Source organism: Falco cherrug, chromosome 1, assembly GCF_023634085.1.
Source record: "Falco cherrug isolate bFalChe1 chromosome 1, bFalChe1.pri, whole genome shotgun sequence".
In the NCBI taxonomy this organism is placed as follows: domain Eukaryota; kingdom Metazoa; phylum Chordata; class Aves; order Falconiformes; family Falconidae; genus Falco; species Falco cherrug.
The window spans coordinates 126,272,986-126,298,824 of record NC_073697.1 but is presented as its reverse complement, the minus strand read 5'-3'; the positions used below and the strand labels follow the sequence as shown (position 1 = coordinate 126,298,824).

General features: G+C 61.3%; 1 protein-coding gene across 2 annotated transcripts in view; it reads left to right on the top strand.

Moving 5' to 3' along the window:
* SDK2 (sidekick cell adhesion molecule 2) overlaps nt 1-25,839 on the top strand; it is a 51,448-nt gene that overhangs the window by 17,119 nt on the left and 8,490 nt on the right. For both annotated transcript variants that reach the window (XM_055700834.1, XM_055700833.1), the window contains exons 2-35: nt 4,150-4,309; nt 11,941-12,047; nt 13,451-13,598; nt 14,440-14,573; nt 15,640-15,751; nt 15,913-16,103; nt 16,280-16,363; nt 16,435-16,629; nt 16,827-16,943; nt 17,148-17,315; nt 17,600-17,702; nt 17,962-18,138; nt 18,225-18,361; nt 18,568-18,715; nt 18,786-18,926; nt 19,020-19,201; nt 19,489-19,604; nt 20,292-20,487; nt 20,737-20,835; nt 20,964-21,155; nt 21,245-21,366; nt 21,436-21,545; nt 21,635-21,785; nt 21,930-22,167; nt 22,252-22,367; nt 22,606-22,795; nt 23,010-23,108; nt 23,443-23,637; nt 23,726-23,927; nt 24,151-24,254; nt 24,359-24,429; nt 24,541-24,676; nt 25,365-25,421; nt 25,663-25,764. In XM_055700834.1, coding sequence (XP_055556809.1) covers nt 4,150-4,309; nt 11,941-12,047; nt 13,451-13,598; nt 14,440-14,573; nt 15,640-15,751; nt 15,913-16,103; nt 16,280-16,363; nt 16,435-16,629; nt 16,827-16,943; nt 17,148-17,315; nt 17,600-17,702; nt 17,962-18,138; nt 18,225-18,361; nt 18,568-18,715; nt 18,786-18,926; nt 19,020-19,201; nt 19,489-19,604; nt 20,292-20,487; nt 20,737-20,835; nt 20,964-21,155; nt 21,245-21,366; nt 21,436-21,545; nt 21,635-21,785; nt 21,930-22,167; nt 22,252-22,367; nt 22,606-22,795; nt 23,010-23,108; nt 23,443-23,637; nt 23,726-23,927; nt 24,151-24,254; nt 24,359-24,429; nt 24,541-24,676; nt 25,365-25,421; nt 25,663-25,764 — 4,800 coding nt within the window. The remainder of the gene's footprint in view (nt 1-4,149; nt 4,310-11,940; nt 12,048-13,450; nt 13,599-14,439; nt 14,574-15,639; nt 15,752-15,912; nt 16,104-16,279; nt 16,364-16,434; nt 16,630-16,826; nt 16,944-17,147; nt 17,316-17,599; nt 17,703-17,961; nt 18,139-18,224; nt 18,362-18,567; nt 18,716-18,785; nt 18,927-19,019; nt 19,202-19,488; nt 19,605-20,291; nt 20,488-20,736; nt 20,836-20,963; nt 21,156-21,244; nt 21,367-21,435; nt 21,546-21,634; nt 21,786-21,929; nt 22,168-22,251; nt 22,368-22,605; nt 22,796-23,009; nt 23,109-23,442; nt 23,638-23,725; nt 23,928-24,150; nt 24,255-24,358; nt 24,430-24,540; nt 24,677-25,364; nt 25,422-25,662; nt 25,765-25,839) is intronic.

The window sequence follows — 25,839 nt, the reverse complement described above, 5'->3', positions numbered from 1 at the left end:
GAGGCAGATGTTGGTGCTGGGTGGCTGAGGCGGCGAGCATGGCACTGGGTACTGGTACCCAGTGTTGGTTGGGCTCTGCTGGGTTCTTGGAGCCCACAGGGCAGACGAGCTGGACTCAGGGCATCCCACTGGCACTGGTGGGCATCAGCTGGGTTGGGGCTGCCCAGCGCATGCCCGTGTTTCTCACCCTGATTCATGTCAGTTAGCAGGCACGGGCACTGGGCTGACCAGCTTCCCATTAGCGAGCTGGAGTGGGGAGCAGCTGGATGTCACCCCCTGTCCCTAAAGGGGCAGCAGGGTGGTGACCCTGTGCTGAACAAGGGCTGAACGCAAGCAGGGAGCGGGACCATGTTGTCCCCATGGTCCCTGTGCCAGGCAGGAGGGGGACCCACACCTGCTTGGTGCTTGTGCGAGGCATCCATAGCAAAGATGGGAGAAGGACCTGGGTGTCCCATGAACTTCTGATCCTTTATGGGTGACTGGGGGGAGCGGTGGATTTTAGCCTCATGCCCCCATCCCCACCTTGTCTCTACTCACCGGGGTTTGCTGAGTGTGGGGGGGCTGCACCCTCCTTCCCCTCCGCCAGCAGCTGCCTGTTGGAGCCCTGCCCTTGCCAGGCATTCCAGGATTCCTCCAGGCTTAAGTCTCCCGTCCCTTCCCATCAAGAGGGATTTGAAGCTGAGGAGAAGGGGGCTTAGTTCCCAGCTTGCCCATTACATCTAGGAATTAGGATCCATTACTGCTCTTTTGGCCAGACTGGGGCCCCCTGCCCTACATCCGTGCCCCCTCCGCAGCACTAATGCACCAGGCTCAGACTCAGCTCCCGGCAGCCTTTATGTAAATAAAGTGCAGGGGTAAAGATTGTGATCCCATTAGGCAGGATTAGTGCCTTGTGAGGCCCTGGCATTAAAATGTCATTGTCAGTGGAGGGAGAGAGCCAGGGTCATCCCTGTTCCTGTCCACCTTCCCTGTTGCCAGCTCTTGGCATCCCATTTATCCCATCCATCACCGCCAGCAGCTTGGCTGGAGCGGCTCAGCCTGGAGGCAGCATCCCCAGCACCGCTCCCTGGTGGGGCTCAGCCCTGGCGTCACCAGTGCTGTTGGTGCTGGTGCGGGCAGGATGGGGATGGCATGGTTTGGTGGCGCCTTTCTGCATGGAGGGGACCGTGCTGGGCTGGCATAGCTGGAACGGCATGGCACGGCACCTGGCTGGCAGCCCCGGGAGCTCAGCACTGGCCCGTGCCACTGGCAGATGTGCAGATGTTCCTGGGGACGCTTCTCTCTGCTGCCTGTGTTTGGAAAGTGATGAATTTCTGCACCAACTAATTAGTCTCTAATTAGCAAGTGGAGTGTAAACAGTTACAACAGATGGGGGAGAGGCAGAATTAGCAGTAATGACCCTTCATTTGGGGGGCACATGACTGGCACCAACCAGGAAGCCTTCCACTGGGTCCAGGACCAGAGGAATTGCAGACCCCATCCGTGCTGGCTCTGCGGTGGGGCAGTGAGGTGGTGGGCACCCCTTTGCACCCTGGATTTGGTGGTGCCACGGCCTGTTGTGCTACTGGGACGATGAGAGAGAGGAGCTCCCCCCAGCCTGCTGGGAGCAGAGCTGAAATGGTGCACGCTGCTGGTGTGCTGGGGAGCGGAGGGAAACTGAGGCAGGAGGGCTGCATGAGGGGCTGGGGTGCAAGGGGGTGCAGCACGGCTCAGCATCAGGGCCCTCCACCCTTCTCCCCTCCAAGCCATGGCCCATCATGCTGATGGTGCAAGCTGGCACAGGCAGCTGCCCAGGAGCTGGTAGGCAGGTGAACACTGGGAGTGGGCTGTCTGGTTCCTGGAGTCCTCTCCAGAGACGTCAGCGCTAACAGCCAAGTTCTCCTCCCCAGACTCCTCCTCTCCTCCTGCCGCCCCTGGCCCCAGTGCTGGGGTCCCTGGCAGGGCACGGGGCTCCTGGGTGGCTGCCCTTGCCAGGCACTGGCCAGCCAGGATGACAAGGATTTCACATGCAGCCACCCCAGGGGAGTGCGGCCAGAGCTTGGTGCCACCTTCGTCCCTGACAAGGGACACCTGGTGTCCCTGGTACCCCCAGCCCCACTGTGCCCTGCTGTGGCTGGGGCAGTTTGGGCTTTCCCAGGGGACTGGAGGAGCTGGTGGGTCCAAGGCAGCTGCGGTGACCTTCGCGGGCGGATAGCGATCGCACAATCAATAGTGGAATTAGGAGCCGCCTCTCCTCCTCTGCACCGTTTTTCACCCCTTAATGCAGAACAGATGGCTCGGGCGCTTCAAAGCGAGATGAGCCTTAGCTGCTTAAAATCAAATTAGGATGTATGCGAACGGCGTGTGGGCCCAGGGGAAGGTGCGCCAGGGGCACCCGGCCTCTCAAATGCCTCCCAAAATCCGGGTTCTGGGCTCAGGGGGTGCACTGAGCACGCCGGGTCTCAGTGCCTCTGAGCCAGGCCCTGGCAGCACAGCTCTGTGCTCCCATGGGTTCTGGTGCAGCATACGCACGCGTGACCAGTGCCGGTGCCTGGGGATCAGCCCGTGTTGCTGTGGCTCCTTGCTGCGGTGATGCATTGGCTGCATCTAGCCCAGCCGGACCCCCAGTCTGCCCTGTGGCTCGTTTACTGGTTTAATGCAGGAGGTGTTTGGCACCAGAGCTGGTGTCTTGCTGTGCCATGGCCCCAGCCGGGTGCTGCTATAATCCCACAAGTCTCCAGCCCAATGTGGGCGAAGCCCCAGTGTTGCAGGTCAAGCTCCTGCCACGCTGTGCTGGGGACGCATGTGCACACCCCCGCGCACACGTGTGCAGAGGCGGTGCACGCTGTGCACCAGCACAGATCCTGTCCCTGGATGTTCCCATGAGCCCGGCTTGGTCAGCCCCAGCAGCACGTGTGGCTCACTCCTTGGGCATCCCAAAAGCAGCAGCTTGGCCGCCACAGGGCTGCCACAAGGACCGGGGAACCCCATGGCCACAGGCTGGGCTGGCAGCCAGCTGCCCTTCGTGCCAAACCCTACAGCCAGGGGCCCATGGGCACCCCTCCATCCCCGTGGTGTCTGGGGCTCGCTGGGGAGCCAGGCTGCCACAGGGCTCGGCCCCGGTGACCCACACCTGCTTTGTGAGGTGTCCCGATGCCGGGATCCAGCCTGGACCTGGGGCAGGGGCACTGGGATACGGGCTGCCCACACCAGCCAGCACTGCTAAAGGTCAGAGGAGAGGATTAAATTAAGGAACCGTGATCTGCTCCTTCCCTGCCTAATGACTTGCCTGGCATTTAGCATCACCGTGCCCACCCTGGGGACAGGCAGGACGGGGCAGCCAGGTGTAAACTAGATGAATATTTCCATGTGGGTGCAGCAAGTGGGCACCCCAGGGTGTGCAGGAGCCAGGCCCTGCCAGCGAGGCGAGGGGAGGCACCCCCGGTGCAGGTCTGGCAGTGTTTGGGTGCCTCTGAGCCCCCGCAAACTTGTGACCCCCCTTCAGGGTGGTGGAGCACTGGGGCAGGCTGAGTCCACGGGCAGGGGCACTGCTGTGGTGCTGGCTGCTGGTGTGGAGAGCATGGCAGGAATTCAGCTCGCGCACACAAGAAAGCAAAGCCCTACCCCAAAGAAAAAACCCAAAGCCGTGATTGAAAGCGCACTTGAAAGCTGCTGGGGAATATGAATGTGTCTTTGAAGTAAAAGGGCTTCCATTTGTTAAGCAGAAAATGGAGCTGTGTGTTTCGATTTATAGTTTTACTTAGCAAATAAAACAGGAGAGGAGTAAGTGTTTATGTCTCGCTCCGCTCCCAGCCCCTCCGCCCCCTTCACCCCCAGAGTTAAAAGCTCAGTGCTTCTGAAATGCTACAAAGGCAGCCAGAAATAAAGCAAAGCAAGCAGCTTAGATAAACCCTAGATGGGCTAAGCTGTTGTCGACAGGCTTGTGAAATGGCTCCGGGGGGGGAAAATGGCCAGTGGAGAGGTCTGGGGACCCTGGCTGGGACAGGGGAACGGGGAGATGGCCACCAGCATCCCCCTGCCCACGTGCCCACGTGTCTGTGTGCTGCTGGGTTATGGTTATGCTTGTGATGAAGTGGTCGTGCTGCCGTGGGGCTGGCAGGCTGTGGGGCCAGGCATGTCTCTCACCCCCTCTCTCTCCTCTCTCTGCAGACGATGTCTCCCCATACTTTAAGACGGAACCAGTGCGGAGCCAGGTCCATCTGGAGGGGAACCGCCTGGTCCTGACGTGCATGGCAGAGGGCAGCTGGCCCCTCGAGTTCAAGTGGCTGCACAACAGCCGGGAGCTGACCAAGTTCTCCCTGGAGTACCGGTGAGTCACCGCCGCCGAGCATCAGGGTGAATCCCACCTGGCACGCCGGTCCCTGCCGGCAGCCGCTGCGGCACAGCAGGCATCACCAGTGCCCCTGCGAGGGGATGCCACCCCGGGGAGGCAGGCAGCGCGGAGGCAGCGGGTAGCATGCCTGGAGCTGCCGCCTCTGTTTGGAGAGCAAACGGTGGATTTAAGCAGGTCAACATTGGGAAGGAGGCGTTTGCACAAGCGGGATTACCACTGGGCCACAGATCACAGCCAGCTTGTAGCTCTCCGAGAACTGCTTGACTGGGGGAAGGAGCAAGAAGGGGTGGCATGAGAGATCGCCCTGCGTTCGGGCATCCAGCCCCAGGTACCCACTAATCCTGCCGCAGAGTGGCTGGCCCCGCATCACAGCCCGCTCAGAGCTCGCCTTTAAATCAAGCTGGGCACCTCTCGCCGTCTCTTCTGTGTGCGTGTGTCATCCTCTCTGTTTTAATCAATAATTCAGCCCGAGACAAGCCGTTCCCCGTTTAAAGGCATTGAATCCAAAGGCTTCGTGTTGCTGTAGCAACGCGGGGCTGCTCCGGGATGCCAGGAACACAGACAATGTGGCTGGGTGACATCCCCTCCCCGCCACTGTGTGCTGTGCTGGGTGCTGGGTCCCTGCCCCAGCACGGTGCCATGCTGGGTGCCGAAGCATTGGCCTTCCTTGGGGACCCTGTGGGCTGTCCGCCACTAAGTCGTGGTGGCTGCAGCTTCACGATGCCCCAGGCTTGGTGCTGGGTGGTTGCACCAGTGCTGGCTGTCCTGTGGGACAGGTCCCTTGTCCCTAGCCCCATGTCAAAAGCTCAGAGACCTGTTGAGCCCCACGGTTCCCACAGCTTGTGCCTGTCAGGAGTCATGTTGGCTGCAGTGGGAACAATGCAAAATGTCAACCCTTAAATGGGATTGTGGGGACAGCAGCATGGGGGGACACAGAGCCCGTGCAGGGGCTCCTTCAGGGTGGCTGCACAGGGCTGGGGCAGAGCCACCCACCCCAGGCAAGAGAAGGGGGTCAGGACCCTGACCCTGGGCTCTGCCCCATCCTTGGAACAGGTTGGGGGGCCTGGGGGGCACATCCAAACCCAGAACGGGGACTCCTGGCTTCCTTTCCTGGGTTTGCTCTGTGCCTCAGCTTACCCTTCCGTAGGAAAGGGGCCAGCGCTTGTGTCTCCGCTCTGGGATGCTCAGCAGCTCTGGAGCCCTGCATCTCTGCATCCCTGCGCCAAGGTGACTCCCTTTCCCTGGAGCCCCCAGCCCCCGCCTCTGGCTCCAGCATCCAGCCAGAAAGGATTAAGGAAGGAAGCGAAAAAATAAACAAACACGTGGGGAAAACCCAAACAAACCCAGCCGCAGCTAATGAAGCAAACAGCCGCTATGCAAATCGCTGCCTGGCTTTAACCCGTCCTCTCCGCGGTGAGGACACAACCTGCTGGCATCAGCTCCTTCTGCCCGGTGTGCGCTGCCTGTCCCCAGGTCTCCACGGGGATTTAATGTGTCGAGATGAGGGTTTGGATGTCTTGCCTGGAATTGAAGGCTGCTGGTGAGGAGGCTGAAGTACCAAAATTAGTTATGATGGGCAGAAATTGAATTTTAATAGAGATGTTGGTGGCACGGAGCCAGCCTGCTCAGGCAGTGGGAAGGTAGTAATTAAAAGTTAACGAGTTTAGAAACAGAGTAATCCTTGGAGAGGGGAGGGCTGGTACCAATGGCTGGGGAGGTTCAGGGATGCTCCTGTCCGTGTAGGGGCCAGGAATGGCTGTGGGTGCATCGGCAGCATGGATGAGGGATGTGGGATGCAGCCAGTACCCCCCAGCTTGGGGCTGGCATGTGCCCTCTGGCTTGTCTCCACTCTGGGGGCAGGAGGGACCTTCCCCAGGGCCTGTGATGGGATGCACCGTGCTTAGCAGCAGGGCCATGTGCTCGGGGGTGGGGGGGTTGGGCGCGGGGCATGCCTAGGGAGCCAGCGAGGCTTGGTGGCATCACCTCGCAGTTCCTGGCCAGGACAGGGTGCCACCCAAGCATTTTGTCCTTACTACTCCTCCCCAAATCCTTGCCTGCAGCAGGGCATTCTTGTGCATTTTACCCATTTTTCTGGGGGCTCTGGGCTGGGGCTTGCATCCCCTCAGCCCCGCGCTCCCCACGAACCACCCCAGATAACCCTCATCTGATGGTCAGATGAGCTCACGCAGCGTTTTAAGGGAAGGAGCTGCTCTCAGTTTGGCAGCATGTTTCCATGGCGACTGCCCTTTCCTTCCCGCAGCGATTCAGCCGCCAGCTTGCCACCTTGCCACCGGAGCAACTTGTTGGCATGTGGCAAAGGGCAGGTGGGAAATGGGCTCGGCAAGTCCCTGGCCCCAAGCTGGCGAGGGCCAAGGCAGTGCCTCTGCATGCAGGTGGAGCCGACACCTTGGGAGCATCCTTGGGGACTGCGGGGGGACTGGGGACCAGCTTGGCTCCATGTGCATGTGGAGCCATCCTCCCTCAGGAACATCCCTGGGGATCAAGTGTGATCTGGGACTGCAGAGGGACTGAGGACCAGCGTGGCTCTATGTGTGTGTGGAGCCATCTCCCCTTGGGAGCATCCTTGGGGACCGCAGGGGACTGGGGACCAGCCTGCCTTCACCCACTTGCTGCCTCTGTTGCCTGCCGCTGGCGTGGGATGCATGGAGATGTCCTCCCATGGGCCTCCAGCTGCATCCTGTGCCTGGGGACCCCACAGCAAAGCCCCATCCCCTCTGATGCCCGTTGTGACCTTCGTTAAGGTGACAGCAGGGCGGGCGGTGGGGCTTGCCCACGCACTCCGCTCCTGTGCCCCGGCACGCTGGCATCATGCTCTCCAGAGCCAGCTCTGTTTTTCCATGCATAATCTCGCCGGTGCTGGGCTCTCCTGCGAGCTCTCCAGAGCCTGACTTCTTCTCGTACGAGGAATCATAACATGCAAATCAGGCAGCTTGATGTCTTTAATGAAATCCTCGGAAGGAAAGCGCTTCTCTGGTGAATTGAGGATATTTATTTCTCATACAAGAAATTTAACATGCAGATTAGTTGGGTCTGGTAATTTATCACATGAGATTGCCCTATTAAGGGCTGCGTCGAGTCCTGCTGCCTTCAGAAATTACCTTACACATAGATTACCTCTGGACAGACTCTCATCCAAGAGATGCATCTTCTCTATACTAAATCAGCCCTCTTCCCGCATCCCTCCACAGCTGGTGCGGGAGCCCAGCAGCTACTAAAGGATCTCCTGCCTCTTCCCAAGAGCCCAGATCCTCTTTGCCGGGAGCTCGCAGCCTGGGAAAGTGTAATTACATCTCCGACACTGGCTGGCTTTGCTGCAGTGGTGCTCACCATGCCTCCCCCCAGCAAAAGAAGGTTTGCAGGACTGAGCCTCCGGGTGCACCCCTGGGCTGGGGCTGTTCCAACGCCCTCCCACCTTACGGGGATGCTTTGGGCTGCGTGTCCCCCAGGGATGCAGGGAACACAGCACGCTGCACACACGGGACCCTGTCAAGCCTTTATGGCCCCTTGAGGACTCCAGATGTTTGATGCCCATACTGTGTCCCCAAATTATGTAAAACGTAGAGCCAAGACCCTCTGAAAAACACAGACCTGGGGGCAAATGAGGCAGTTCACCCCTAGCTCCCCGCTGGGACCCAGCCTGTGCCGCTGCTCACTGGGAGCACATCCCTGCTCCGGCTGGGACCAGCTTTTTGCCAGCGCAGGTGTGAAGCACAGCCCCCTCCCCTGGGGAGCTAATTGCCATTCAATAATATAATTAATGGGAGCTGATGAGCACCAGAGGGGTTGCATCCAGGCTTAGTGGGAGCCCAGGAGTGAATTTCTGGTGCTTGTGGCTCCAGCCTGGCTGGCTTCATGTTCTGCATCGCTGCGTGTGGGCAGAGCCTCCAGGAGGCAGCACCATGCCGGTAATGGGCAGCGCGGGGTGGGCTTTGCTTGTGATGCTTGCGCTGTGAGGGCTCCTGCCCTTCTCTGTGCCTCGTCTGGCTTTGAGGGGGACATGGAGGGGTTGGTGTGGGCAAGTGACCGCGATTGCCAGGCGCAGGGCAGTGGTGCGGTGGTAGGCATTAATTATTAAATGGCTCATTGTTCTGGCAGGGCCAATTGAGGCAGCGATTTACGGTGCCGCCAGCGCCTGCTGGATTCCCCTGACCGAAACACTTTGCCAAGCGGAGGGGTGACGGCTCTGGCCATGTGTGTTAAAATAGAACCCTTTCCAATGAGGAGCTAATTGACATCCAATAATACAGTTAACAGGGGCTGATGAAATACCTGGGGGCGGGGGGGGAGTGGTGGGGTGTATTAAAAAACTTATTGAGCGGCAGCCCAACGCTGCAGCTGGGCACGAGTGGAGGTGCTGGGGCGCGTGGCTCAGATGCTGGGAGTCGTTAAACCTTTGCTAAGTGTGTTTTAATGCTCACTTGACATTTCATTATCACATAGTAACTGTTCAAATACACATCCCCTCTAGAATTAATTAGTCGTTATACAGGATATTAATCAAAGGGGACCGTGCCAATGTGCTTATATCCAAAATCCGATCCAGCTGTTGCTGTTACTGGGCGGCATTGGAAGAACGACACAGATTTCTGCACTCTTCTGGCTTTCAGTTTGATGGATCAAATCCTTTGGCTGATGCTTTTCCCAGCCCCTCTCCACCCCCTCAATCTAATAATAATTCAGCAGCGTCAGCCCCACGCTTCTCAGCAACCCTACAATAATAGAGCTGCAAGCACCAGCCAAGGCTGGGGCATGGCTGTGCCCGGGCGCGGGGCATCGCCGTGCCGGGAGCAGCCCTACCAGAACAAGGTGGCATGTGCAGCCTGGTGTGCCGAGCGTATCGGTGGTGCCGGTGCCTTGCCCAGAGTTGCTGGGTGTAGCGTGGTTATGGCTGGTCACGGGGCTGTGCCCTGCCCTGCCCTGCCTTGCCACGGTCAGGCTGCTGGTGGGAGCTGGGCTGGCTGGCTGGGTGGGTAAATTGTTGTTCCCCACGTGCAGCCCATCCATCTGGCAGATTAATCTGGTGCCAAAGCCTTCTGCTGGCCGGCTGCTTCTGCAAGCCCACCGATCCCCTGGCATGGGGCTTCTGGCTCCGGAGTCCCCTCCCTGACCCTGGGGCCAAGCGTGGCAGAGCTACTTTCTGACCGAGCCTGGGGACTGCTGCTGTTTTCCAGCAGTGCATTTTTTTGAAGCATGGGTCAGTCCTCGCTTCGGAAGTGCTTTTCCCTACAGACGTTGCCCTGTCAACCTCTGTCTTTACAAACAAACCAAACAGTGGAGTCAGCAGCAAGGGCTGTGCCGGGAGCAGGGCCAGACCTCTGTCCTGGCTTCAGCGGCCCAAAGCACGTCTCCGGGCTGGCGGATGGGCAAAGCAGCCCCGCTCGGCCCCAAGAAGAGGAGCTGCTTGTTTGCACGACATGGCAGAGCTGGGAGCTCCCGCTGGGGCTTGTGGCATCTCCTCCTTGCTCAAACTGGGGGGGCTGCGTGGGGTGCTGGGGCAGCATGCTTCACCCCTCGTCCTGCTGCAGCACCCCCGCTGCGAGAGGGTGAGATGGGTTACCGTCCCCTTACAGCTGGGCGTGATGGGGGAAGGAAATCAAATCAGAGCAGTCTTGGATAAAAGCCTCCGTGGAAGCCGAGCAGCGGAGAACAAAGTCTCTACTCATATTTGGTTAATGACTGCGGGCCAGGCTTCGCCCGGTAATTGATTTCCTTTCTCCGGGCTATTTTCAGCCGCTTAGGTGTGTGCAAATGCTCAGCTTCTTAATAGCTCCACTGGCGGACCAGGGCCTGTTAATCGGATCTGCAGGGGTGTCCCCACCGGGGGGGGTGGGTGGGGGTGCTGCCCATGCCCACAGAGGTGTCCTGGCTCCCAGTGCTTGGGGACAAGGTGCTGCAGGGGGGCTGCGCATCGGTGGGTGCTCCAGGCATGGGTGCATGTGAGCCCCAAGGATGGGGGTGGTTTGGGTCCCACAGGGTGGCTCATGGGCTGTGCTGGGGGCTTTGCACTGGCCCCTTCCCAGGAAGAGGGTTTGGAGGGGACGTGACAATGAGGATGTGGCAGGGGGATGCACAGGGGGGTCTGTGTGGGGACCACGCGTGCCCCTCTGCTGCTGAGCAGGGGTGAGCGTCCGCAAGCATCCATCTGTCTGTCCACTGGCATGCATGTGTGTGTTCAGGAGTCGCGGTGTGTGCGTGTAATTTATTAACGAGGACACCACAAGGAGAGTGAGCCCATTATTCCTGGTGTCTGCATCAGTTCCTGACAGCTCTGTGGAATTGAAATATCTTATTTAAAGCCTCTGGGGATCAGTTTTAAATATCAGTTGTGACACTCAAGGACTCGTTCCCAAAGGGGGAACTCCTTTCTCCCGCAGGGGTGGGTGACCCCCAGCACACCGGGTGGGTTTGATGCCAGCCCTGCTGTGCCTACCTTGGCTGGGTGGTGCCACCAGGCAAAGCAGGAGCCTCATGTCCCCAGACCCATCTCCCATGGTGGGGAGGTGGGCACAGGGGCCTGCTGCACTTCCTGGCAAAGGGGACATGTTCCTTCTGTCTTACGAAAGTTTAATTTACGCTTGGTTATCAAAAGAACAAATAAAGCTGTGATGAAATAGCCCGCAGCATGTTCTAATGCAAGATTAGATTTTGGGCAAGGGGGGGTTGAGCTTATTTATTCCCTTTCTGCTTTATCTCAGAGTGCTCCCCATCAGGGGAGGCGATGATGCAGCACCTGCCCATCTCCCCAGAGCTTTGCCCATCTGCAAGGCTGAGGCCAGGGGCATCCAGCCTATTTTGGGGGGTGATGGAGCAGGATTGCTTGCATCCCTTGTTGGGGGGGGACTGCTCGGGGAGGTCTGGTGGCAGTGCGGTCTGGCTTGGGGATGGGGACAATGCTTGGGAGCTGTGGGCGATTTGAGACATGGTTATTTCCTTTATCTGCTTATCAGCTGCTGGTGGTGGCAGCTGATAAGAGCAGGCGCTGGGGATGATAAGGCAGTTCTGTCTGACTAATCGGAGCGGTGCTGGGATCAGCTGCACGTGGGTCCAAGGCTGTGTGACACCAGCAGACCCCTGTGTCCCTCCGCCGCACACCACTGGGGCTCGGTGTGGGGCTTGGCACAGGGGTCAGGACAGTGGGTACCAGGTCCCCAGCAGCTGCCTCCACCTTTGACAGCTTGAAGCCACTTGCCTAGTGCCTCCTGCTCACGTCACTGAGTCACCATCAACACACACACACACCCAGCACCGGGTGGGTGACAGCACTGGCTCATGCCATGTGCGTGGTGAAGCGAAAGCACCTTCTGTGTGCGTGGCCATGAGTCCCTATGCAGCAGTGAGGGACACTGTTGTCTCCCCAGCGCGCACACGTGTGTGTGTGTGCACACAAACATGCCTGCACAGACATGCACATACATGCACGGACACACACCTCTAGCAGCCGCTTTTGGGGAAGGACCCAGCACCTGGTGCAGGAGTTGCTGCCCAGCAGTAAGTGGGGGGTTACGTAGGACCTCCAGCCTCTCCGGGGGTGGTGATGGTGACTTGGATGTCCCCACCACCACTGAGGTGGATCCTCTCTCCTGCAGGTACATGATCACGTCGCTGGACCGCACACATGCCGGCTTCTATCGCTGCATTGTCCGCAACCGGATGGGAGCCCTGCTGCAGCGCCAGACCGAGGTGCAGGTGGCCTGTAAGTGACAGCCCCGCTCAGCGGGGGACCGGCTGGGGACGCCCAGCTCCCCAGCACTGGGGACAGCTTTGGCACTGGTGCAGCCCATGGCCAGCACACACGTGTCCGGAGCACACCTAGGGCGATTCTGGCAGGGACAGGGCTGTTGCTGCCTCTGCTGCCCGGTCAGGCTGTGGTGGTTGGGGTGCAGGGGGGTACCCCAGGGTGCAGGCAGAGAGCACCAGGGCTGGGAAACCCACAGCACCTATCTGGGTGGGTGGCTCTGGCTTTAGGGACGCTGAAACACTTTGCAGCATGAAAGCAGCCCCGCTTCTCCTGCATGGAGCGCTGAAAGCAAACACCATTGATAATTGTTTCTGAAAGCAACCAGGAGCACATGGGGCCGGGTGGCTGCATCCATCAGCGCAGGGGAAGGGGCAGCTGGGGGGGCAGCTCGGTCCTGGGTGCTGCTGCCATGGCTGGGCATGGATCCTGGGAATGAGCAGGTCCAAGCGGGATGGGCCAGACCTCGGGGTCTGCGCTGGGGGGTGATGCAGAGGCACCACGGGGGGGGTTAAGCAGGACAGGAGGGTGCTGAGGCTCAGGACGCTGGCTCTGTGCCTCAGGGGACCTGCCCCTCTCCATCACCCCTTCTCTCCAGGATGTCCCCAATCCCATCCCCTTAAAAGCCTTCCTAAAAAGCAATGACAAATCAGGGAGCTAATGAGAAATTAATAAGGCAGCTGTGCTAACAACTAATGATAATGGCAAAGTCGTTAAAAAAAGATTCTTTACATGTTTTTAATTACAGCAATTAAGGGAAGTCAATAAAAATCCCTTGCCCCCCCTTCTCCATGCACCCTGCTTCACTCTGCTTTCCTCAACTGCTGTGCACTTCCAGCCTGCAAGCAGCTGGGCAGGACAGAGGCAGCGGATGCCCCATCCTGGCCCACAGAGCAAGATCATGCTGGGATGCTCCCGGCACTGGGCACTCTGTTGGGGCAGGGAGAGGTGCTGGGGAGCTCTGGGACTGAGCCCGCCTCACTGTGTCTGCACCCCATCTTTGGTGGGGGACACAGGGGCAGGGTTCCCCAGGCTGGCATGCGGGTGATGGGCCTGTGCAGCTCTGGGTACTGCAGGGGTGGATCCTGGTGGGAGCACAGCCCCGGGCATGCAGTGCTGCTCTGGATGGGGCTGAGCTGCCCCACCACCATCCCATGCCCTGTGCCAGCCAAGCCACCCCAGCTGAGGAGGGGAGCAGAGAGCAGACTCCAGGGCAGCCCCTCTGCATCCCCTGGGGGAGCCCATCCCCATGGCCTCCAACCTGCTCCCCAGCCAGACCCGGGGCTGGATGCTGCTGGGTCCCCAGGTGTGCTGCTGGCCCCTCCCCAGCCTCTGACATGGTTCTCCTGCACATTTTGCAGACATGGGGAGCTTCGAGGACAGCGAGACACAGCAGAGCGTGTCCCATGGGGAGGCGGCTGTCATCCGTGCGCCCCGCATCGCCAGCTTCCCCCAGCCGCAGGTCACCTGGTTTCGTGAGGGCCGGAAGATCTCCCCCAGCAGCCGCATGTGAGTACCCCCAGCATCCCCCTGGCATCCCCCCGGCATCCCCCCAGCGTCCGGGGGGCGGGCTGCGTTTCCCTTCACTGCCGTTGTCCTTGCAATAAGGATGTTTAACAGATGTCTTGAGCACATCATGCTAAAACCCGGAGAGAGAATTGGCAACTAATGGCTCTGTCACTGGGGGAATGAATTTTTAAAAAAATGAAAATAAGAGGGAGGAAAGTGAGTGAAAGGGGTGCAGCATGTGCTGGGCCAGCAGCTGGTGAGATGGGGGTGGGCATGGCACACGCATGTGTGCGAGGGGTCCCAGTGGGGCCATGGCAGACCCCGGTGCTGCCAGAGCAGTGAGCCTGGTGCTGGCAGACACAGTGTAGGGGAATTGAATTTGTAACCCGCATTATGCAGGAATTGAACTGGTCTCCTTTCCATTTGCAAAGCAGGATTGAGGAGATAAAACTCCTTTATCTCATATTTAATGGTAAAAAATATGTTCCCCAAACCATTTTATGTTTCCAGCAGATTAGATCGTTCCATAAAAAATAATCATAATAATAAAAAAAAAAAGTCCTATTAATCTGCAGTGTCCGATGTGTGCTGCTTGGCACGGGGTGGGGTGTGGGGCTCGGTCCCAGCACCGTCTCGGGCCAGTGGCTGTGCAGAGCCCCGGGTGGGGCTGGTGGCCGGTTCCTGGGGCAGGCAGGAGGAAGGCTGGGGGTCCTGCCTGTCCCATGTGGGTGCCCCAAGGCTGGTGTGGGTGCTGAGTGGGGGAGCAAGGGTTCCAACTCACTGCATCAGTGTCCCCATTGGGTTTGCATCCCCATCTCATGCCACCCACTCGTCCCCACAGAGCCATCACGCTGGAGAACACCCTCGTTATCCTCTCCACGGTGGCCCCGGACGCAGGGCGTTACTACGTGCAGGCGGTGAATGACAAGAACGGGGACAACAAGACGAGCCAGCCCATCACGCTGACCGTGGCCAGTGAGTGCGGGGGGCACTGCCCCCTGGTCCCACTCCCCCTGCGCTGCCTGGCTCACCCCCAAGTTTAATTTGCAGTAAATCTCTTCAGAGGCTCCGGCTTCTGCTGACTTAACAGTTCAGCCGCCTCAAAATTTATTTAGGCACTTCGGGCTGTGTTGCAGGCGCTAATTGTATCACGGGCAGAGCCTCCCGCTCCATCCCTGCTGCCGGGGCTGGATCCGGCCGTGCCCCGGGACCAGTCTGCGGGATGGGATGGTGCGATGGAGCCCCACCGGGAGCAGCTTTGCGGCAGGACACCCTGCCCCACTCCTGCCCACGTTCCCCTCCCAGCCCATGTTGCTCCAGATCAGCCCCTGCCTGGGGGACACCCCTGTGGCCCCTCCATCCCTCCAGTCCCCTGGGACCCTGCAGGACCTGGCCGAGGGTCCCCTGGCCCCTGTTCAGGTGGTGACAGCCCATCTCAGAGAAGCTGCCCCAAAGTGGCATCAGTCCTGTGGGTACTCTTATCCCATCTCCCCTCCCGCTGCTCCGTGGAGGGGTTTATCCCTTTCTGCAGAGGGCTCTGCCTGTCCCCCTTCCCCTCCTGCCCCATTAATCTGTTTTTCTGTACCTCAGCGTCCTGGTGCGCAATAAACAACCTGGAGCCCATGTTTATGGATTCAGCTATATCAGCAGCTTTCAAGCTGATCGCATTTTTACAGCGCCTACATGAGGGTTTTTTATTGTTGCAATCATTTTGCTTTATATACTCCCCTTCTCCCTCCTCCCGGCCAGCCGGTGCTGCCGTGCAGGCTGGGGGCCAGGCTGGTCCTGTGGGCTCCCGCAGGAGGAGGGGACTTAGGGAGAGCTATGAAGGCACCCTGATGCCAAGGTGATGGGCTGGACGTGCCCTTCCTACCCATGGGAGAGCAGAATCCATGGACCTTTGGTCCCTGCCACCTTTGTCACCTCCATGTCAGGCAGGGCAGGCACAAGGCTTTGGGTGCCTGTCAGCCTCGCTGGGAGCTGGGGTACCCGGGGGTGAACAGGGGGTGCTGATGTCTGTCCCTCTGGCCTCCTCCCCCAGATGTGGGTGGCCCGGCTGATCCCATCGCACCTACCATCATTGTCCCACCCAGGAACACCAGTGTGGTGGCCGGGACCTCAGAGGTGACTATGGAGTGCGTGGCCAATGCCAGGTGAGTAGCAGGATGGGGATGGGGGATCTCCCCATTGGCATCACCCAGCCCTAGGGCTGGATGTCCTCAGGTCCCTTCCCACCACGACTCCGGGATGGAGGGAGGTGTGGGGGCTCTATGGGGGCTGGGGTTGCCTCTTGACATGCTCCTGGGCTCCCCAGGCCACTGATCAAGCTGCACATCATCTGGAAGAAGGATGGGGTGCCCCTCTCCAGCGGCATCAGTGACTACAGCCGCCGGCTCACCATCCTCAACCCCGTGCTGAGTGACAGCGGCTACTACGAGTGCGAGGCTGTGCTCCGCAGCAGCAGCGTGCCCGCCGTGGCTGAGGGCGCCTACCTCTCTGTCCTGGGTGAGGACCTGGCTGCAGGCAGCCCAAACCATGTGTGCAGTGAGCTGGGGCAGCCTCAGCCCTGGGGCTGAGGTGGGAAATGACAGGCAGGCGTCACTGGGGGTGTTTGGACAGTGGGGCCAGAGGACCACGGCTCCAACGCAAGCCCCTGCCCATTGCTGTGCTTCCCTTTGCAGAGCCACCACAGTTCATCAAGGAGCCGGAGAGGCACATCACAGCCGAGATGGAGAGGGTGGTGGCCATCCCCTGCCAAGCCAAAGGTGAGCTGCTCCCCAGCTGCCCTCCCTGTGCTGCCACAGCCCTATGCCTGACATGGCCCTGGGCTTTGCAGGCGTGCCCCCCCCCGAGATGGCCTGGTACAAGGATGCTGCCCTCATCCACCTGGAGAAGCTGTCCCGCTTCCAGCTCCTGGCAGATGGCAGCCTGCAGATCAGTGGGCTGGTCCCCGACGACACCGGCATGTTCCAGTGCTTCGCCCGCAATGCGGCTGGCGAGGTGCAGACCACCACGTACCTGGCCGTGACCAGTAGGTGCCAGCCCCCGCCCGCCCTGGAGCCCGGGATGTGCCTGGGACCCCCTGGCTGGGCTCCACAGGGGGCTTGGGGACCCCAGGAAACCCTCCTGTGGGCATGGGACCCCCCCCCATGCCCTGGGAATGGGTCAGTTCCGGGCTGGGCACTGGGAAGGGCTTCAGGGGAGGCTGTGCATCTCTCTGCCCCACAGGCATCGCACCCAACATCACCAGGGGTCCTCAGGACAGCACGGTGATTGATGGCATGTCTGTAATCCTCAACTGCGAGACCTCGGGGGCTCCACGCCCGGCCATCACGTGGCAGAAAGGTATAAAGGGACTGGGGGCACTGGGGGGTGGGCAAGCCTGCCCTCCAAGCATTGTCCCTGCCCTGCCCATCCCTGCCTGCCCACACGGCCCCAGGGCTTGTGGCTCTTTGAGCTCCATGGCCCACCAGGCTCATGGCCACCAGTCTTGGCCGATGGCCGATGGCTGGGGTGGTGGGAGCTGATGTGGTTCCCCGTGTCACCCAGGGGAGCGGATCCTGGCCAGCGGCTCGGTGCAGCTGCCGCGTTTCACCTTGCTGGAGTCGGGCAGCCTGCTCATCAGCCCTGCGCACCTCGCTGACGCCGGCACCTACACGTGCCTGGCCACCAACTCCCGTGGCGTGGATGAAGCATCTGCCGACCTGGTTGTCTGGGGTAAGGCACCTGCCAGAATGCCAGTGTCACCCAGCTCTGTGGCAGCTGGGCTCTGTCTGCCACCTTGCCGGGCGCATGGTGCAGGGTGGACCCTGCCCAGCTCCGTGGGTGGCTGGGTGCTGCCTCCCACCATGCGTGGTGTGCGATGGAGCTCTCTGGGGGTGCCAAATGGGCTTTGGCGTGTGGCTGGTTGGTTTGTGTGGGTGCGAACTGGGGCTGGCCTTGCCGATGCCACCCCCACAGCCCTCCGGGCAGTGCTGGTGGCTCATTCTGCCCCCCTGCAGCAAGGACACGTATCACCGACCCGCCGCAGGACCAGAGTGTCATCAAAGGGACCAAGGCTGTCATGAGCTGTGGGGTCACCCACGACCCCAGTGTGGATGTCAGGTGCGTGCTACGGGGCTGGGAGGCTCGCGGGGTGCAGGCACCCCCAGGCTGCTTGCCTGCTGTCACCGCTGCCTGCCTGCCTGCCTGGGGAGGAGCGGGCAGGGGGGTGGCTCCATCCCCAGCCCTGTGCTGGTGGTCCTGCAGTGCCACCTGGTGCCCCGTGCGCGGGGAGCCCGGCGCGCTGGTGGGACCCCGGTCCCCTCTTCTTGTGGGGAGCTTCAGGGTGCTTCAGGGCTCAGGTCTGTGCCCCCCTGCACAGGTACATCTGGGAGAAGGATGGGGCACCGCTGAGCCCGGAGAGCGGCCCAAGGGTGCGCCTGGACAAGATGGGCAGCCTCCACATCTCCCAGACCTGGTCGGGTGACATCGGCACCTACACCTGCAAGGTGGTCTCAGCCGGGGGCAACGATTCACGCAGTGCCCACCTCCGTGTCCGGTGAGACACCCCTTCATCCCTGCCGGCACCCCATGCCGGGGCTGTGCTCCCTCCCTAACTGCCCCCTCCCTAACCCCCGTGTCCAGGCAGCTCCCCCACGCCCCTGAGAGCCCCGTGGCCACCCTCAGCCCCCTGGAGAAACGGGCCATCAACCTTACCTGGGCCAAGCCCTTCGACGGCAACAGCCCCCTGCTCCGCTACATTGTGGAGGTCTCCGAGAACAGTAAGAGGCTGCTCCCACCTCCCCGGCCCCGCTGGTCCTGGCGAGGCTGGCACTGGGCAAAGTCCAGTCTCCAGCATCACCCCAGGGCAGTGCACAAGGGGATGCTGCGGGGAGTTTGGGGACACCGGGGCTCATTAGCTGGACAGGGGACCCCAGCACCCTGCAGGTCAGCTCTTCCACCCCACTTCCCCCCTCTCCCCATGCAGATGCGCCCTGGACTGTGCTGCTGGCCAGTGTGGACCCCGAGTCAACAACGGTGGCGGTGCAGGGCTTGGTCCCTGCTCGGTCCTACCAGTTCCGCCTCTGCGCCGTGAACGACGTGGGCAGGGGGCAGTTCAGCAAGGACACGGAGAGGTGAGCTGCAGCCAGGGGTCCTGGGGGAGCCGGCGGCCCTGGGTGCTCACTCCTGCCTTGTCCCTCACAGGGTGTCCCTGCCCGAGGAGCCCCCCTCCGCACCCCCTCAGAATGTCATCGCCAGCGGCCGCACCAACCAGTCCATCATGATCCAGTGGCAGCCGCCCCCCGAGAGCCACCAGAACGGTGTCCTCAAGGGTTACATCATCCGGTAGGCACGGGTGGGGGAACACAGGCATCCCATTCCCAGCATCCCAGGGCACTGGTGGGGACACTGGCAGCTCTGACAGCAGCTGGTCCCCAGATACTGCCTGGCTGGGCTGCCTGTGGGCTATCAGTTCAAGAACATCACCAATGCTGACGTCAACAACCTACTCCTGGAGGACCTCATCATCTGGACCAACTATGAGATCGAGGTGGCGGCATACAACAGCGCTGGCCTGGGGGTGTATAGCATGAAGGTGACCGAGTGGACTCTGCAGGGAGGTAGGCAGGGACAGGGGCTTGGTGTTCACCACAGTGGTGACAGGCTGTGCCATGGGGATGATGGGGATGGGTGGCAGGAGGATGGGTGTGAGGATCCTAGGAGGACTGGGACCTGCTGGGGAGGGGTGATCAGGGGCTGCAGAGCCAGGGGCATCTTGGGGCACCATCCTGGGTGCCTGGGGTGCTCCCCGCTGTGGGTGCCTATGCTCCTGGGGTGCTGGTACCTAGCTGATGAAGGCGACCCTATGGAGCTGGAGTTGCTGCAAGCCATCCCTTCATCCCGGCAGTCCCCACGGTGCCTCCGGGGAACGTGCAGACTGAGGCCACCAACTCCACCACCATCCGCTTCACCTGGAACCCCCCCAGCCCCCAGTTCATCAACGGCATCAACCAGGGGTACAAGGTAAGGGGTGATTGCCATGGGTCTCCCCAAAAACAGGGCAGCCAGGGCTGGGGAAACTCGTCGGCCAGCCTCCACAAATTGGCTTGACTCCTCCTCCCAGCCTGACTGTTAAAATAATATTTACTGAGATTTAACACTTGCATGGGTTTGGAGTCTTCCATGCTCTGTAATTAATTCCAAATTGCAATTAATTAGAATTTACATTAATGAAATTGAATTAAAACATTAAACTTGTTTCTTAATCCACTCAAAAGAAGTTCAGGAATTTAATTGCCGCTGAATGAGATAACCAGAGCAAGTAGGATATTTAACATTCTTATTAAATGCCACTTAGTATTTTTGATTAGTATTTTTAGGGCCTAATTAGTATTTAATTAAGTTGCTATAGGCTATCTTGCACAATACCAATTAAATGCCCAAACATCCCTCCTAAATGTGGGTGAGTGGGCGATTACGCGTCGTTATCAATGGGAGTTAATCACAAAGCGCACACTCCGTATCGGCTCTTACGGGTAAACATGCATGGTTAAAGGCATCAAGTGTTCCCTGCACTGTTAATTGATATTTAATCAACTCTGAATAAATAAGAGGAGGCTGGAGGTGCCTGGAGGATGGTGTTTGTAGTACTGATGCGGGTGGTGGGGACGCTGGTACCAGCATCCTTGTCCCAGCTCCTTCTTCCCGCAGCTCATCGCCTGGGAGCCGGAGCACGAGGAGGAGGCGGCGGTGGTGACAGTGCGGCCCAACTTCCAGGACAGCATCCACGTGGGCTACGTGGCGGGGCTGCGGAAATTCACCGAGTACTTCACCTCGGTGCTGTGCTTCACCACACCGGGGGACGGCCCGCGCAGCCCCCCCCAGCTGGTGCGCACCCACGAGGATGGTACGGGGAGGCTCTGCGTTCCCGCGGGATGCCCCCTGCCCATGTGCGGCTCCTGGGGAGGGTGGGAGCAGCCCCGAGATGGGGGACTTGGGTCCCACTGGTGCTGCCGGTGGGGATGTGGAATGGTGGTGCTGCCAGTCCCTGGGGAGCCCCCTCCACGCTCGCTCCTTGCAGGGGTCCCGTGGGTGTCGAGGGCTCCTGCCCTTGGGCGCGTGGCTGCGTGCTGAGCCCCTGGGTGTCTTTGGGCAGTGCCTGGTCCCGTGGGACATCTCAGCTTCAGTGACATCCTGGACACGTCCCTGAAGGTCAGCTGGCAGGAACCACTGGAGAAGAACGGCATCCTGACAGGTAAGGGAGGACTGGTGGGTACCCAGCTCCCACATCAGCCCCCTTCCTGCCCTGCAGCATCTCCCCCAGCCCCACTCAGCTCCCCAGGGTGGGGGATGAGGGGGGCTGACAACGTGGAGTGCTTTCAGGCTACCGGATCTCCTGGGAGGAGTACAACCGCACCAACACACGGGTCACCCATTACCTGCCCAATGTCACCCTGGAGTACCGCGTCACCGGCCTCACCGCCCTCACCACCTACACCATCGAGGTGGCTGCCATGACCTCCAAGGGCCAGGGCCAGGTCTCCTCCTCCACCATCTCCTCGGGGGTGCCACCAGGTGAGCGCGGCAGCACAGGGATGCTGCCAGGCTGCCGGTGGTGCTGGGGGTGAGCGGCCGGTGCCTCCCATCCTCCTCTCTCCCTGCAGAGCTCCCCGGTGCCCCCACCAACCTGGGCATCTCCAACATTGGACCCCGCTCTGTCACCCTCCAGTTTCGCCCGGGCTACGATGGCAAAACCTCCATCTCCCGCTGGCAGGTGGAGGCACAGGTATGGGGTGGCTCCAGGGGGTGGTGAGGGGGTGCCAGGGGAGCAGCTCACCCCACTCCCGTCCCACAGGTGGGCCAGAGCGGCGAGGCCGAAGAGTGGGGGCTCATCCACCAGCTGGCTAACGAGCCCGATGCCCGCTCCATGGAGGTGCCCAACCTGAAGCCCTTCACCTACTACAGGCGAGTGGCCGGGACGGTGCTGTGCCATCCTCCCCGGGGGACTGGAGCCCTCTCACCCCCCATGGTGACTCCCCAATTTCCTCTCTCAGTTTCCGCATGCGGCAGGTGAACATCGTGGGCACCAGCCCCCCTAGTCTGCCCTCCCGGAGGATCCAGACCCTGCAGGCCCCCCCGGACATGGCACCTGCTAACGTCACCCTGAGGACAGCCAGCGAGACCAGCCTGTGGCTGCGCTGGATGGTGAGGGGGGGGACACCATGATGCGGGGGTGTCTGTGTCTCTGGGTGCAGGGCCGGTGGAGGGGTGATGACCTGAAGGGGGATGGAGCTGGGTGGCTGCAGGACATCAGAAGTGATGGTGTCTGTTTCTGTGGGCTGGGGCCAGCCCCTCCTGGAGCAGGAGTACAACGGGAACCCCGACTCAGTGGGCTACAGGATCCGCTACGTGCGCTCAGACGGGCGAGGGCAGGCAGCGGTGCACGTCATCCATGACCGTGTGGAGCGGGAGTACACCATCGAGGACCTGGAGGAGTGGACTGAGTACCGGGTGCAGGTCCAAGCCTTCAATGCCATCGGCTCGGGGCCCTGGAGCCACTCGGTGGTGGGACGCACCCGCGAGTCAGGTACCGCTGCCCACCCTGCAGTGCCGAGCACCCACCCCCGCTGGATCTGGCCACTGACACTCCTCCCCTCACCGCCCCCTCCAGTGCCCTCCTCTGGCCCCAGCAACGTGTCAGCACTGGCCACCTCCTCCAGCAGCATGCTGGTCCGATGGAGCGACATCCCTGAGGCAGACTGCAATGGCCTCATCCTGGGCTACAAGGTGAGCTCCTACCACAGCCCTGGTGCTGTGGCTCTGCCTGCCAGCAGCCCTGCATCATGGCAGCATCGTGCAAACCTGGGAAGCATGGCTTTCCCGGGGAGGAATCGCCCTGCAGGCTGCCAGGTCCCTTGTTGTGCCACATCCAAGAGATGGTGCCCATCTGGTGCTGGCCTTTGCCACAGTGCTCCGTCCTGGGGCTGTGGCCCTGCCCGGCCATGTCACACGGGGTCTCTTGCAGGTGATGTACAAGGAGAAGGACTCGGATGTGCGTGCCCGGTTCTGGCTGGCGGAGGGCAATGCCTCCCGCAGTGCCCAGATGACCGGGCTGGGTAAATACACGCTGTACGAGATCCGTGTGCTGGCCTTCACCAGGATCGGTGACGGCGTGCCCAGCCGGCCTCCCATACTCGAGCGGACACTGGATGACGGTGGGTAACAGCTCCTGGATGGGCAGAGAGACCTGAGTGGGCTGGAGGTCCCCTGGGTGCCTAAGGCCATCCCATCCCATCCCATCCCAGGTCACTGGGGCAATCCCTCTCCCCCCTGACCAGGACACCCAGGGCTCCCATTCCTGTGGGATGGGAACTGGTGCTTTGCGTGCACTTGTGCACTCCCTGGTGAACCCATCTCTCCTCCCTCCAGTGCCCGGCCCCCCCGTGGGGATCCTCTTCCCCGAAGTGAGGACCACCTTGGTGCGGCTCATCTGGCAGCCGCCCGCAGCACCCAATGGCATCATCCTGGGTATGTGGGGAGCCATCCTGATTGTGCCATGCCAGGATGCTCTGCAGAGGGGTGCAGAGGTCCCATGGGACCACGGACCCACACAGGGAGGCAGATACCAGCTCCCTGAGATCCCCTGAGCATTGTGGTGCCCGTTGCCCCCAGGGCTGGGGTCTCCCCACTCAGCAGGCTGCGTTGGGTCCCTGGCTGTGTGTGAGCTCCCAGTGCAGGGAGCCAAAACCCCCTTGTTGCTGGCCCCGTGCGTGGGCAGGGATGGAGGAGGAAGGCATGCATAGGGGGAGCCCAAGACGGTGTCCCCTCTGCCAGCCCCACCGTGCCACTCCCTTCCCCGCAGCGTACCAGGTCACCCACCGCCTCAACACCACCACGGTCAATGCAGCCGCTGTGGAGGTGCTGGAGCCCAGCGCCCGGCAGTACACAGCCACCGGCCTCCAGCCCGAGGCCACCTACCTCTTCCGCATCGCGGCACAGACCCGCAAGGGCTGGGGCGAGGCGGCCGAAGCCCTCGTGGTGACTACAGAGAAGAGAGGTAATGGGGTGGGGGGTCCAGCCCGTGGCAGGGGGCTGTGCATGCCCGTGGCGTGCCTGCAGCGCTCCCAGCCCCTCGCCTCTCCCAGACCGCCCGCAGCCCCCCGGGAAGCCGCTGGCGCAGCAGGAGGAGGTACGAGCCCGCAGCGTGCTGCTCTCCTGGGAGCCGGGCAGCGACGGGCTCTCCCCCGTCCGCTACTACACTGTGCAGACCCGCGAGCTGCCCGACGGCAAGTGGGCACTACACTCCGCCTCTGTCAGCCGCAACACCACCGCCTTCGTCGTGGACCGGTGAGGCACGGGCCGGCCCCGAGCCATGCTGTGGGGTGATGGGGGGCCAGGGAGGTGATGGGCTCTGCTTTTGGGCAGTTGCCCCGTGCCTCAGTTTCCCCATCCGATGAGGAGTGCTTGCACCAGCGTTGGGAAGACTGGCCAGCGTGCCCTGTGGGAGGGAGGGTGGCTCATGCGCTCACCTGGGGCTTCACTGTCCCCATGCTGCTCTGCTCCCGTGCAGGCTGAAGCCCTTCACCTCCTACAAGTTCCGCGTGAAGGCGACGAATGACATCGGGGACAGCGAGTACAGTGAGGAGTCGGAGTCGCTCACCACCCTGCAGGCGGGTCAGCGCAGGCTGCACCAGGGACAGAGGGTGTCTCCCATGGCCTGGGCATCCTCCAGTGCCCAGGGCATCTCTGGAGCCTCACCACCTGCTTCTCCCCCACAGCCCCCGAGGAAGCCCCCACCATCCTCTCCGTCACCCCACACACCACCACATCAGTGCTCATCCGCTGGCAGGTAACTGTCCCCTCTGCCTTGCGTGGTGGCACCAAGGTGTGCCAGGGACAGCCATCTCGGGGTGTCAGGGAGCCTGGGTCAGAGCAGCCCCTCACTGTCCTCCCCACGCAGCCCCCGGCCGAGGACAAGATCAATGGGATCCTGCTGGGTTTCCGTCTCCGCTATCGTGAGCTGGTGTACGACAGCCTGCGCGGCTTCACCCTGCGCAGCATCGGCAGCCCTGGCACCACGTGGGCCGAGCTCACCCGTGAGTGCTTGTGGCCCTGCCACGCCTGGGGACATGTGGCTGGGCAGGTGACGCAGTGGTGGTGGGTGGAAGATGGGGCACAGCAGCATCCTGTGCTCCATGTCCTCTCCTGGGTACCAGCCTGGAGCTGGTCAGGCTGTGCTCCATGGAGCTGCCACCAGCCCCCTCGTGCCACCAGGTCTGTGGTCCCTAGCATGCTCGTCTGTGATGTCCCCCTGTGCTCAGCCCCTGTGTCCCTGTAGCGCGGGTGTCCACGTGTCTGCACCTAACATGGGTGTCTGCGTGACATCCCGCTGTGTGTGTCCAGGTGCACTGCTGTCCTCAGGCCCCAAAGGGAACAGGGTCACATCACTCTGGGGGCAGCAGGGACATGCGTGACAAGTGCAGACCCCAAGACAGGACCTTGCCATGTCCACTGCTCTCAGCTGTGGTTGGACCCTTGAGGAAACCCGCATGCCCAGACCCAGATTGTGCCATTCAGGGGATGGAGCTGGAGGATGGAAAGGCTCCTCAGTGCTGTGACAGCCCCGTTGGCCTCTGGGGGTGACAGGCTCCTTGCAGGGGACCCCTGGCCCACACTGGGGTGGGCAGGCATGCTGGGGTGGGTACCTGGTGGCGGGACCCCACCGGTGCCATGCTGCATGCGGGACTAACCAGCTGCCTGCTCTCCCTGCCCCATGCCGCCCAGCCATCTACGCCGTGCACAACCTCAGCGAGGTCTCCCTCACCCAGTACGAGCTGGACAGTAAGTCACCGCTCCCCCACCCGTGTCCTCGCTGCCACCCCCTGTGCGTCCTTCCCTCCGCCTGCCTGTGCTGTGGGGTGAACCGGGCTGAGCTGAATGCCCCGGGACACCTCTGCCCACCTGCTCCTGTTGCTCCTTGGGGACACCCCCATCCTCCCCAGCAAAGGGGGCTCTGCCAGGACCCCCACCCCTCTGCCTGCAGGGAGGGGCCCGCTCACCCCTTCTCCCCCTTCCCCCGCAGACCTGAGCAAGCACCGACGCTACGAGATCCGCATGAGCGTGTACAACGCTGTGGGCGAGGGCCCCCCCAGCCCCCCTCAGGAGGTCTTTGTGGGTGAAGCGGGTGAGTCTTCTGGCATGGCCTTGCCTTGCGAGGGGCTGCCGGCAGCTGGGAGCTGTGGGGAGGGGGCTCTGCTGC